This window comes from Caretta caretta, chromosome 11, assembly GCF_965140235.1.
Source record: "Caretta caretta isolate rCarCar2 chromosome 11, rCarCar1.hap1, whole genome shotgun sequence".
Lineage (NCBI taxonomy): Eukaryota > Metazoa > Chordata > Testudines > Cheloniidae > Caretta > Caretta caretta.
In genome coordinates, this window is record NC_134216.1 from 28,240,328 (window position 1) to 28,254,169 (window position 13,842).

Here is a 13,842-nt window from a genome sequence, read left to right on the forward strand (position 1 = left end):
TCCTGCAACAAAACCTTGGGCTGAGTTTCAAAAGTCGAAACAATTTTAGCTGCTTTTCCACATACATCCATATACCCTCCCCATAGAAAACTACCCCATCAGGTGGCCTAAACATCTGGGGCAGCTTGCAGGCCTGTTAACTGCAGGACTCCGCATCAATTAAAATGGCTAATCATGATCCCAACAAGGTGGCTTGCGATAATTGTCTAGCTCCACTGGGCCAACCGGAATGTCTCAACAGATGATCTTTTGAAAGCGTTCTTTGCTGAAGTGCCAGAAACTCAATTTTGAGATGCAGGTTATTGTAGGGCCCCAGACAAGCTACTTTTTTGAATATAAAAAGTGACTGAATAGTGTTGACTTTTTTTTTTTTCCTCTTAGCTGGTCTAGGACTGGAGGGCTGTGAGCATCACCAAAAAGTCAACTGACAACATGTGAATGCAACTATATCAATGATAAACACAGTAGAAATGTACAAAACTCCAGTTCATTGATCTGAAGTTTTATTCTTGTTGATTTTTTCTGTACTTACTGGTGGACATTGTGCAAGTTTATCAGCTGCCACCAACTGAACATTTAAGTGTTTACTTTGTGACTTTCCTCTGGATTTAATCAGTCGCTGCAAAACCTGAGAGAGGAAAAGAGGAAAACAAGAGTCAAACATCCCCAGATACAAGAGATCCAAATGCCAATGACAGGATTAACCAATGTAATAAGTCTTATTCGTATTACATTTAATATAATGGATCAAATTTTGTCATCAGACAGATGCAAATTCTTCAATTTACTTCACTGGGATTTCTGCATGTTTATCTCGGCATAGGATTCGACCCAAAGCATATTTTCCAAATGCAGTTTAAAGTGTGATTTTGCTTTGTTCTGGTTCTAAGTACTAGGTTATTGTCAACAAATATAATTTTCTAAAGGACTATTTTCCAATGCTCCCTGAAAATTATGCAGTTGCACCAGCTTGATTATAGCATAACAGTAATAGTATATTATGCTGTGCAATACTGATATTATGGTGACAGTCTGCTCGGAAGTATATTTTGATACAGAAGGTTTTTTTTTTTTTTTTTTTAACACCCACAGTTCATATTACCTCATTTTTTTCTGCAGTATGTTCATTAATAGAATTTAGGGGGTGGGAGAAATTAGGAATTCTAAATTCTTTATCTATAAACTATAAAAGAAAATTATAGTATCAAACACGCTGCTCACAAGCCTTTGGGTGAAAGACTTCAAAAAGAAAAGTGTGCCCTTGACCTTTGTGCTCTTGATCCTCCCCAACTCACTTGCCAGATAACTTTCCATTCAATAGAATGGGTGTAGCTAGTACAACCAGCACCATATCAGGAAAATTCAATAGCAGTCAGCAGGGAATATGCAAATTATGTACACTGAGTTTACATTAAGAACTTTATATTATTATAAGTGCATTAAGGGGTGCTGTTAAAACTTAAATTATGCTGTTTCCTTACAGAATGTGAGCCAGATCCTCAACTGACATACATCACCCTACCTCCATTTGCACCACGTGAGGATTCAGACTTTTAGTTTTAGAAAACATGTAGGTTTTCTGGAAGAGCGAGTGAAGGATCTGGAAAAAGTTACTCACCCTGAAGTCTATGGTACTGAAGTATAATGCTAGATAATAGTAGCCATCCTTAACTGCCAATAGTTAATGTAACAAGAAGCAAATTGTGAAAGAACACAAGTAGTCAGGCATTGACTGCTAAACCAGTATAGGGGCTACAGCCTTGTCTATATTAAAACTTTCAGAATTACATTAAAATTGTTTTTTTAAATGAAAATTGGTGCAAACCCCTGCATAGACTCTCTCATATCAATGTCCTCCTTGTTTATATTATTTTAGCTTTATTTAGTTAGTAACTGAATTACGCTAAAATCAATATAAGCCAGGTTTAAATAGATTTAAAAATACATCTTCAGTTTAACTGGTGCAATAATACAGACAAGGCATAAGTGTGCAAAGGTTATTAAGAACCTTAAAGCAGCACTTTAAAAAAATCACTTTTGTGGTTTTTGTGCTCTACATGAAGAGCCCAGAGGACATCCCAAAAACCACAACTGGCACTATCTAGTGTCCTGGTTGGGAGTCTCAATAAGAAGCACCAAGGACTGATCTAATCTCTCACCTCTAGAGGTGGCCCTCCAAGGGAGAGTTAAGGCACATTGGTGGAGTGAGGAGAGATGGCACTTGTTCTGAAGATGAATTAAGGGCTTAAATCTCTATGGCTGTGAATGCAGCACCTTTCATGAACATTAAACTCACTACAATTGTAACTGAAAATAAATATCTATTTTCAAGGTGAATAGTTGCATGAGGATGTTAAACACAGAAGGATTCCCCCTCTAGGGAAAGGAGAGAAAAAAATAAAAAAGGAACCACATGAGACAGAGGCTTAGTCATGGCATTTAATGCACTACTGGAAAGGGCTCAGATATTACAGGGATGGGCCTGTACAAGAACCTGTATACAACAGAATGGTTTTCTTCTGATATGAGCACAAAGCTCTCATTGGTGTCAACATGTGCATTTTGAGGTAAAAAGAGAACACACCCTATCTCGGAGGACAACGAGCATGTAACATTTTAAAAGTAAAATGCATGTATTTTAAAGATGATTATAATTACCTTTGGAGATGACACTTTAACATGAACTATAATCGGTGCTAAAGATGTCTTAATAAGTTGTGCTGGATGATTGATAGTATCCGCATCTAGGACAACCAGCTGTAAGGATCTTGCCAACTCAAAGATTCTTTCAATTTCACTCTGCACTTCAGCTAAACAACAACACCAAAACCAAAACAACAGGTCATAACTGCTCTACCCCAATACTGTTTAGAAAAATAAATCACATGTGCCATTGGTTTTGGTGTACAGTATATGTACAATATATGGACTTCATGTATAAATAAACATTTGTGATTTACACAGGAGACTAGAACAGGCGATGCAAGTACAGAACATACATTTTTAGACTGTTTTTAAAAATGCTACTTTGGTCTCCACATACGCTAATGGTAATAAGCCTCATGAATGAGGACTGTTGTTGGCAATGTAACTCCCTTGATGTTATATTAGCTCATATGTTTTGGGAGCACCCCGTATCAAGAATTTCTGATATAAGTTGGGTCACAGGACCAATTTGATATTGGATGCTAAATTGGAGCCTGCCCCCTTAAGTTTCATTCTTGGATATATTTCCAATATCTAGAGATTACCTGGTAACAAAGCAGCACGGTTCCAAAGTGGAGCTTTAGTGGCTAAAAAATTAATCATGCAAAAATAGAAAAGTGGATCCCCACCAAATATTGATGCCTGGCTCAGTGATATGGCTGACCTCGCAGCTAATGAATGACTGGCATTTTGCAGAAAGGGAATGCCTGAAAAAATCAAAGCAATTTGGGCTAAGTTTTTAGAGGTCTATGATTAACAGACCCCGAAGAAAGATCACTTTCCTGCCCCTCACTTTATACTAACCCTATTTATTTATTTTGCATACTATGATTAATCTGGTATGTTGGTATATTTGCTGTATTTGGAAATAATAAAAATTATAGTCAGTGTAGTCTATCCACCTAACTGCTACTTCAATAATCTATAAAGCATAAGGTTACTTCTTAAGATTTGTTCTTAGGCGCCCCTAAATACACACAGACTCTAAATCAGTTAGAAACAATATGGTTCACCCAATAACTTGGCTACATGAGCAAACTAATTATTTCTAAACATTTCACAGTTGTTTTCTTAGCACTATTCGTGACTTAAAATACAAAATCAGTCACTCAGAATGAAGCAAACCTTAATGTACAAGGCCCAGAAAAGGTTCTAAGTATGCCTTACTAATGTTCCACTTAGGCACTTAATATGAAGCTTCCATAGTGCACTGAGCTTTGCCCAGCCACACTGGGGTGAATTTTATCCCCAGGAGCCTTTTTCTCCCATCAGCACATATGAAATTTGGATTTACCTATTTAAATCCTCTGCATCAATAAAGGAACAGATCACTTGGAGTTAAATTCAGATACAGTTTATGGGCCTGATCCAAAGCCCACTGAAGTCAATTACAAAAGCTCTTCTTATTGACTTCAACAGGCAATGGATCAGGCATACGTGAATAAGATACTGGTGCCAACAAGTTCTGGTGGACTGCTAAAAAGGCCTTTCATCTGGAAATCTCACAGGCTCTATGGGATCCCATAAAGCTGTAATCCAGTTTTTGCAAGAACCTGCTGGTTTCCAGTGGCTAATACTATAGGCATCTCATGATTATAATGGAAGGGCTCATGACATTTAAAAGCTGTCACTTTGCTCCAGGACGTAACTATGTGCAGTGCAGTACATGTGCTAACATCTTACCTAAACTGGACCTGGTATTCGACCGCTCAATTATTGCCCTCTTGCTCGGATTATTTAGGACAGACCTCTTAGCAAGAGAAATGTCGGCTGTCACTCTAGTTATTGATATCCTATGAATAAGAACACAGGAAAGAACAAAAACACTGCAGTCATATTTTTACTGTACTGTATGTGATTTACATCTACTTTGTGTTGTAGAATGTGAACATAGTATAACACCAATCAGATGTGTTTTATAGTTGAATTATATCATTAAAGTAAGAAAAAGAGGCAGAAAGAAGCTCTCCTTTCAAGTAAAACCTATGATACTCAAGCACTAAAAAACCCCCACACAATTGTACGTTTGTCTATTTCACTTTTAACTGATAATATATACGTGTGAAAACATCATTTCTAATACCACACTCACTACTACATATATTTCTCTCTCTCTTTCTGTATGTAGCCATCTACCTATACTGAGACACTAACACAAACTTTTCCCTGTGCTAATGAGGTGTGATTAGGATTGCCAACTTTCTAATCACAAAAACCCAACACCCTAGCCCCGCGCCTTCCCCAAGGCCCTGCCCCACCATGAGGCCCCTCCCCCGCTCACTACATTCCCCCGCTCTTCCCCACCCTCACTCACTTTCACTGGGCTGGGGCAGGGGGTTGGGGTGCAGGAGGCGGTGAGGGCTCTAACTAACAAGGGGGGGTCCGGGATGGGACCAAAAATGAAGGCTTCAAGGTGCGGGAGGGGACTCTAGGATGGGGCAGGGAGTCGGGGTGTGGGAGGGAGTGAGGGCTCCATCTGGGGCCTCTGCGGTGGGGCTGGGATGAGGGGTTCAGTGTGTGAGAGGGGGCTCTGGGCGGGTGCAGGGAGAGTGAGGGTGCTGGCTGGGGGTGCAGACTCTGGGCTGGGGCCAGGGATGAGGGGTTAAAGGTGTGGGAGGGGGCTCCAGGCTGGGCAACGGGAATGAGGAATTTGGAATGTTGGAGGGGGGCTGGAGGTTGAGGCAGGGGGTTGGGGTGTGGGAGGGGGTAAGGGCTCTGGACTGGGAGTGCTTACTCTCGGGGGGAGCCGGGGATGAGGGGTTTGGAGTGCAGGAGGGGGCTCCAGACTGGGGGGGTGGGGCCGAGGGATTCCAAGTGCGGGAGGGGGCTGCGGGTTGAGGCAGGGGGTTGGGGTACGGGGAGGGGGGCAAATGAGAGTTCCGGCTAAGTGTGCAGACTCTGGGGTGGGGTCGGGGATGAAGCGTTCAAGGTGTGGGAGGGGACTCTGGGCTGGGGCAGGGGGTTGGGATGTGGGGGGGGTGAGGGCTCCAGCTGGGGGTGCAGGCTCTGGGGTGGGGCCAGAGATGAGGGGCTTGGGGTACAGGAGGGGGCTCAGGGTTGGGGGGGGGCGCTCAGGACTGGGGCAGGTGATTGGGCCTCAGGGTTGGGGCACGGGTTTACCTCGGGTGGTTCCTGGTCAGCGGCGCAGCAGGGCTAAGGCAGTCTGCCTGCCTGTCCTGGCACCGCGCTGCACCCTGGAAGAGGCCAGCAAGTCCAGGTCCTAGGCGGGGGGGGGCCAGGAGGCTCCGTGTGCTGCTCTCACCTGCAGGCACTGCTCCCCCCACCCGCAGCTCCCATTGGCTGGGAACTGGTTTCCAGCCAGTGGAAGTGCTGAGCTGGTGCTTGGGGCAGGAATAGCGTGCAGAACCCTGTGCCCCACCCCCACCTAGGACCCAGACCTGCTGGCTGCTTCTGAGGCACAGTGCGGTGCCAGGACAGGTAGGGACTAGCCTGCTTTAGCCTCGCAGCATCGCCGACCGGACTTTTAACAGCCCGGTCAGTGGTGCTGACCAAAGCCATCAGGATCCCTTTTTGACCGGGTGTTCTGGTTAAAAACCGGACACTTGGTCACCCTAGGTGTGATATCAAAAATTATTTCACAAGCTAAAGTGGATCTCAGGCCAAGTAGAACAGCAGAGCCATAATAAAATAAAATAAAATAATAATAATACTTCATCTTCAAAGCATTTTATAAACATCCCTCTGAGGTAAGTAAAGAATGTAATCCCCAGGATACGGTTTGGGGAATGGCAACAGAGAGATTCTATCTATCTAGGTCTCATAGTCATTAATGGATTTATTCGCACAAACTCTTGTGAAGTAGGCAATTGTTGCCACTTTGCAGACAGGGAACGGAGGCACAGGGTTGGGTTACTTGCCAAAGGTCACAAAGGAGTGTCTGTGACTGGTAATTAAAATGAGGTCTTCAGGATCCCAATCCAGGGAGCTATCCCCTACACTATGCATCCTGCATTCTAGAGCAGGCTAGTTAAGTCACTTTCCCAAGGCTGCAAAGGAAGTCCATATCAGAGGCAAAATTAGAACACAGGCTTGGAAGCCGGGAAATTCTAACCACCTCTCTCTGTCACACTTATGCACACATGCACCAAGCTGGACTATATGAAGTAGGTCACTGCAAAGAATACTCCTCACACTACAGGCTAGAGGGTGGCATTCAGTCATAGGCCGGAGCTGGAAATAGCATGGAGGGATCATTTTGCAGGGAGGGAGGGTAGAGTGGTGTGGAGAGGTATTCCTCTGTACCTCAGGGAGCACAGTTCTTCTCAGAGCTGCAAGTAGCACATATCATGTGCACTCTATGGCTGCCCAGCTCTGTAAACTGATGTAGAATGGGAGAATATAGTGGAGCCCCTTCCCTAACACATGAATGCAGGGATTACAATCGTTCCTAATCCTTGAGTGGACTGATACAAGGGGACTGTGACGGGATTTAACTCCTACCATTGGCAAGGCAAGGGAAAGAACACCAATTAGTCATACTCTGCACCTGGAGGAGGTGCTCCTGGCCAGAGAAGGCAAAGTTGGCCTTATAAGTAGACTGAGGGAGCTCAGTTGGAGAGAGACTGCAGAGAAGACAGGTCTCTCTGGTGGAGGGAAGCCCGGGGATAAGGTTTAAAACAGACAAGTAACAACTGAGGAAGAACACTACCGGGGCAGGTTAGGCTTCTGCAGGAGGAGGCCCTGAGATAGAGCCAACAAGGGGACTACACTGAAGCCTCAGAGGGTCAGAAGGGCTATTACTCTAAAGATTTGTTTGGCCTTTTATTTGGACTTGTTTGTGCTATCCTGGAATGGGCTTGAAATGACTTTTCTGTTTGAAATTTCTTTCAAATTTCTTTTAAAATGTTAAAAAATGCTGGAAATCAGAAGAAAACATTTTTGTTTAGGGTTGAATGAAACACTTTGTTCATCTAGAAATCTTTTTTAACTTTAAAATTAACCAAAAAAATTTCAAAAATTTAGTTTTTGGTTCCACTCAAAACCATTTTTTAAATATTATTTTTCTGAATTGCCAGTGAACCCAAACAAAATCTGTTATTCACATAGCTCTAGAGCAGTGGTTCCCAAACTTTAACAATCTGTGAACCCCTTTCAATAAAATGTTAAGTTTTGCAAACCCCATCCTAAAAATGAGTATTTGCAGGGATTTTCTCCTTTACCTGAGTATAAATTATAAAAAGCAGTGATCTTGGAAATATAAAATTTGTTTTATGACTTGCTTATTACACACTATTTATTAATAATTATTAGTTATCATTACAGTATTTTTATTACATTATGAAAACGGCAATGCTCTTCCAAGATCTTACTTTTGTAGCTTGTATCACTTTGAATAAGCCTGTTATAAGACAAGGCTCCTATGTTTCATCAAGGAGTATCAGATGTGAAACAGCATGAAGATATTTAAGAAGTTAACGCAAAGAGTTCCTCCTACACAGGCATTCAGGTCTCGAGCAGTCCAGGCAAACCACGCACATTACAACAAAGCTTAAACTTGTTCTTCATAATAATTTTAAAAACAATACTAGCTGCCTATTTAATTTTCAAAACAGCAAAAACTATCCCTCTCCCTTTCCATTTCTTATAAGGAGTCTTGACGTTTAAATCTCCTCAGTGGGATAGATATGCTTGCTTTGAACTGCTTAACTCTTGGAAGTCCAGGGGCTCCGGGCTGCTGGGCCCATGCTGCCCGGGATCCCTAGGGACAGCTCTGTCTGCCATTAGGGAATTTTTTCCCCGAGAACCCCCTGTAACATTTCACGAACCCCAGTTTGGGAACCACTGCTCTAGAATAGAGCTGTACACAAAACTGATTAACTAAATTGGTTTCTAACTTTAGTTAGATTGGTAGAAACCTCCTGTGCGGACACTCTTATTGTGGTTTCAGAATGCCTTACATCAACTAAGCTTAAATCAATTCCTCACAGTCTTAGCAGTTTCACTGTTTCCTCTGTATCATTTAGGTGAGATTTTCACAAAGTACTTAAGGGATTTAAGAGAATAAATCCCACAGAAAGTCTTAGGAAAATCTCTTTCCATGGCCATTCCCCCTTGTTGTGGGTGTAGATTTGTCACACAGTAACAGTGGAGAGAATTTTTTTTTAAAAATTAGGAAAATACGGTTGGAAACCTATAAAAACTGGTGGGGGACTGAGAGGCAATTGTAGCACCTGAAATACCATTTAACTTATTTTTTTCAAAAACTGATTCGATTTCAAGTTGATTGTGTCCCTTTAAGATTTTAGGCTGTTAGCGCCTCACTCCAGCTATCTGTGGATGAAATTCATACCTCTGTCTGATCCGCCCTGCTAAGAGCTAACAGCAATGGGACAATTTGTAAAACTGACAGTGACATAGATTACAGACGGACCCTCTCTATTTCTCTCTTCTCTCTGCATGGACTAAATACACATCAGAGAAAGGCTACAGGATAGTACCTCTGACTAGATTTTACAACTAAAGGGGGGTTTTCTTTTTCTTTTGCTTTACTTTTCTTCTTCTCCTGTGTAAACAGATATTACAGATACAAACATTACTGATTTTTGTGGCTTCTGATACGCCGCAGTACTTCTCCCACACAGTACAGAAATATACTTCACAAAAGGTATGTTCATAGCAATCACATCCCAGCAACTTTGACAGGACTTGTCACTTCCAGTTGCCATGGTTTCCTATTAAAGATAGTGACTTCCAGCTACCATAGGCGTATGCAAAGCTGAAGGACACGTGCCAACAACTGGGAAGAGAACAGATGTCACTGCTCTGTACCTACTCTTAATACAAATGTGTCCTGGGAATCCATGCAATAAACTGAAGTGAAATAAGATTAGTCAAACAGCTCAGGAGTGGGAGGGGGAAGGAGGGCGGGGAAAGAGAGGGTATGAACAAGAATCATGAAGAGCTCAGAGAAATGACATATTAAACTGCAGGCTGCTGTGTAAAATGCTCAATCCACCAGGTTTTAAATCAAATATTAAGTTTGTGGGTTTTGCTAATGTCATCTGTGTTCGGCAAATTAAAAACTGGGGAAGGGCTACATGTCTTACACCAGAGCCTGCAGCTAAAGCGGTCATTCCTCGGAGCTATTCACGGGTTAGGGAGGAGTTGTAGTCACTTCTCTGTCTCCCATGAATACCTACCCCACCCCTACTCCACAGCCTAACTGGATAATCTTATTTTAGAGGACTTCTAATTTAAGCCTGCATATTAAGGGCATGTACACTGTGGGGAAAGGGGCACAGGGAGCTCCCTTCTCCTTCACGATCATCCATGGGTAATGGCTGAGCCTTAGGTGACCAGGCCAGTAGTAGCTGCTGGGCCAGGGTTGAAGGCAAGAATGGAGATTAGCTACCAAGCTGAGTCAGGAGGCAGGTACCAAAGTAAAGCCAGGCCTGGGTCAAAGGCAGAAGTCAGGAGCAAGAGGAGGCAAAAGACAAGGTGATAAGCTAGAATCTATGTTGTTGCTCAGACGGCTCCTTAGGGTAACTCCTGGTTTAAACAGTTGGTGTGGACCAAAGTTCTGTTGCTCTGGCTTCTTTGGGTAGTGCTTGCTGCGGTGCCTAGCTCTCCAGTAATGGCTGGGTGCTGCCTCACCTGGCTCCCCAGTGGTGACACAGAGGCAGTGGTCACCCAGAACTTCACAACCCCAAATTCTAGACCCATGGATCATTACAGCACGAAACAACAGGGCAGGATATGACCCACTGCTCAATGGAACACTAGACTGGGACCGAGCTAGTGCATCCAGCAGTGCTCTGTCGCCCCAAGAATCAGCTGGCTTGGGGCCTCCAGAACCCGGGCTGCTCCTGGCCACAAGTACTAAGAAACAAACACTTTCTGGAGCAGTGGTGAGGAGTACTGCAGAGCACTTAGGCTGCCACACGTCATTGGGCCCATATCAGTACAGGCATGGATGGAGGGAATTAAACTAATAACAAAAAGGGAGGGTTAAAAGAGTGAAGATATGAGCACTCAGCACAATATCAAGATGTTGAGAACAATAATCAAGGAACCAAAGGACATGGAGAAGAAATTCTTTAATTGCCTATACATCAATGCTAGGAGCCTGGGTAATAAACAAGAGGAATTGGATCTTCTGATTTATGAGCATAAATTCAATGTAGTTGGTATTATTGAAACCTGGTGGGATGATTCACACAAGTGGAATGTTAAAATCAATGATTATGACCTATTTAGGAAGGATCAAATGGGCAAAAGCATAGGGGGAGTAGCACTCCATATAAAAAATGGCATTACCTGTTCCCAAGTCACTGATAACTCAGAAGAAAATTATCCTAATGCTTATGGATCAATGTCCTAACAGATAAAGCACAAGATGGAGTATTAGTTGGGGTCTACTATGGACCACTAAATCACACTAGGGAACTGGATGACCATCTCCTTATGTACCTGTGTACAATGTGTAGGCAGGAAAGCTGTGTGATCATGCCGGAACTTCAATTTGAATGACACATGCTGGAGGTCTCATGCTGCCAGTAGTAAAACATCCTTAGAATTTTTAAGCATAATAGATAATTTCATAACTGAAAAAGTGTTGCAGTCAACATGGGGAATTTCTAGTTTAGACCTAACAAATAAAGAGGAACTGATCACAGGATTAAAAGTTAATGGTAGCTTAGGTACAAGTGATCATCCCTTGATCACATATCTAACGTGCAAGCTGAACACAGTCCAAACCAGGAATATATATACACTTAGTGCTTTAATAGGGCCAGTTTCACAAAACCAAAAACAATAGAGACAAAACAGGTGGGAGGAAAATTTTAATAAAAAAATGTGAATGATCACTGGGAATCATTTAAGTACACCTCACTAAATGCCCTAAAAGCCACAATCAAGGAAGAAGACTGTGTTAGTTAAAAAACTGTCCTGGTTTTGAGAGGAAGTGAAGGCATCTGTAAATAATAAAAATATATATATAACAAATGGAAGAAGGGGGAAGTTAATAATAATTAATATAAATCAGAAGTTATTAATTGTAAAATGTTGATAAGAGAAGCCAAGGAACAGCAGGAGAAATCTCTGGCTAGCAGAGTTAAGGCCAATAATAAGGAGTTTTTTAAATATATTAGGAACAAAAAGAATCCCACCAATGGTATTGGTCTATTACTACTAGATGTAAATGGTAGAATAATCAATAATAATGCAGAAAAGACAGATGTATTCAATAAATATTTCTGTTATGTATTTGGGGAAAAACAGATGATGCAATTTCATCATACGGTGAAGATAACACTCTTCCCATGCTACTAGTATATCTCTGGAGGATATTAAGAAGAAGCTACTAAGGTTAGACTTTTAAAGTCAGCAGGTCCAAATAATATGCATCCAAGAATTTTAAGAGTTGTCTGAGGAGCTTGCTGGACCATTAATGTTGATTTTCAATAAGTCTTAAAGCACTGGGGAAGTTCCAGAAGAAAGTTAATGTTGTAACAATTTTTAAAAGGGTAAACAAGATGACACAAGTAATTACAGGCCTGTCAGCCTGACATCAACCACAAGCAAGATAATGGAACAGCTGTTATAGGACTTGATTAATATAGAAGTAAAAGAGGTGAATGTAATTAATACATATCAACATGGATTTATGGAAAATAGATTCTGTCAAACAACTTCACATCTTCTTTTGATGAGATTACAAGTTTGGTTTATAAAGGCAATAGTGTTAACATAATAAACTTCTATAAGGCATTTGACTTCGTACCGCATGTCATTTTGATTGAAAAATTAAAATATAAAAATCAGCATGGCACACATTAAAAGGATTAAAAATTGGCTAAGTAACAGGTGTCAAAATGTAACTGTGGGGTCCCACAGGGATCAGCTCTTGGCCCTACACTATTTAACATCTTTATCAATGACCAGGCACTCTGAAGAATGGGACTCATTTAACTGCTGACTTTTGACAAAAATTTAGTCAATTTTCTATAGTTGAAATACTTTTTCTGACAGTCAAGTAAGTGGCTTGTATTCAGATCTGAGATATATATCGCAACAACAGAAAAATGGCACTAAAGGTACCCCAGAGGCTTAAGACAAGCATTTATTATGTGACCATGTCACAAATTGTCCTAAAGAAATGTAATTTGGACAGTTAATCCAAATTACAGAGCTACTGTAATTAAATACTACTCCATGTGAAATTAACCCTTTTCATCAGCAAATTCTACATTGGAGTGCCAAAGTATTAGAGAGTTTAGAATTTTAGGTATTCTTCAGCTTTTTGTCTTAGGAGATCCCACATCCCACAGTGATAGCAGTCCACTCTTCTCCCATAATTCTATGAAGGCTTCAAAAAGTAGCAAATTCCTAGGAGGGCCATCATCTCAGATGTGCTTGCCATCTCCTCCTCCTGTGTCACAATACTAACCCCTTTATATTTATCACATTAACTCTAGGGAGCTCAGGTCCCCTACCTTGATGTTAACATAGCATCAGAGTCATTTGAAGTCAAAGGCCACAGCTTTAATAACAACTAATCAGCCACTAAAAACATTGATTTGCCCACATTGTGTGCTACGTTACACACATGCAAGTGTACTGACTTCAGTGGAATTTCACACCTATAATTCAGGGCAGATTTGACCCATTGAGTCTAAATTTATGCAACTCACACAGCAAGAGGCCACATGGAAAAAAGCACTAAGTGGAGGGTGTTAGTTCAAGTAGCTCCTCCTGCATTCTGACTTTCATATTTTCACACATTCTTCCAGCCCCTCAGCATGTAAGTTACACCAATTTAGGCTCTTTAAAAGGATAGCTGGGGCCCTACTGGAGCTCTGCTGGAAGGTGCATTGACTCATCACATATCCTTGACTCTCTGACCACACTCTTTACTGTCAAGTGCTGTCTACTTTCAGGGCTGCAGCTAGTAGATGAAAGTTTCAGGAGTCTTGTGGCCCCGCAACTTCACTTTCACCACTGATGGCCTAGAATCTACAAGTGGAAACCAATGAGCACAGTGAACCTCTAACACCAGTTTAGACTTTCACCCACTAATCAATATATGAAACTTACACCACCTTACTCTAGATAAGGGCTACAGGTTTAGTTTCAGCAGCTCAGTCACCATGTTGGATCCTTACAACAATCCAT

The 13,842-nt window shown here is 41.7% G+C and overlaps 1 protein-coding gene across 5 annotated transcripts in view; it reads right to left on the reverse strand.

Annotated features, from left to right (window-relative positions):
• Positions 1–13,842, reverse strand: part of CACNB4 (calcium voltage-gated channel auxiliary subunit beta 4) — a 190,853-nt gene that overhangs the window by 27,070 nt on the left and 149,941 nt on the right. For all 5 annotated transcript variants that reach the window (XR_007359150.2, XM_048869761.2, XM_048869762.2 and 2 more), the window contains 3 exons: positions 4,390–4,499; positions 2,659–2,810; positions 533–628 (listed from right to left, as the gene is read on the reverse strand). Coding sequence is in view for 4 of the 5 variants with exons in the window: in XM_048869761.2 (XP_048725718.1) it covers positions 533–628; positions 2,659–2,810; positions 4,390–4,499 (358 nt within the window). In the remaining variant the exon portion in view is untranslated. The remainder of the gene's footprint in view (positions 1–532; positions 629–2,658; positions 2,811–4,389; positions 4,500–13,842) is intronic.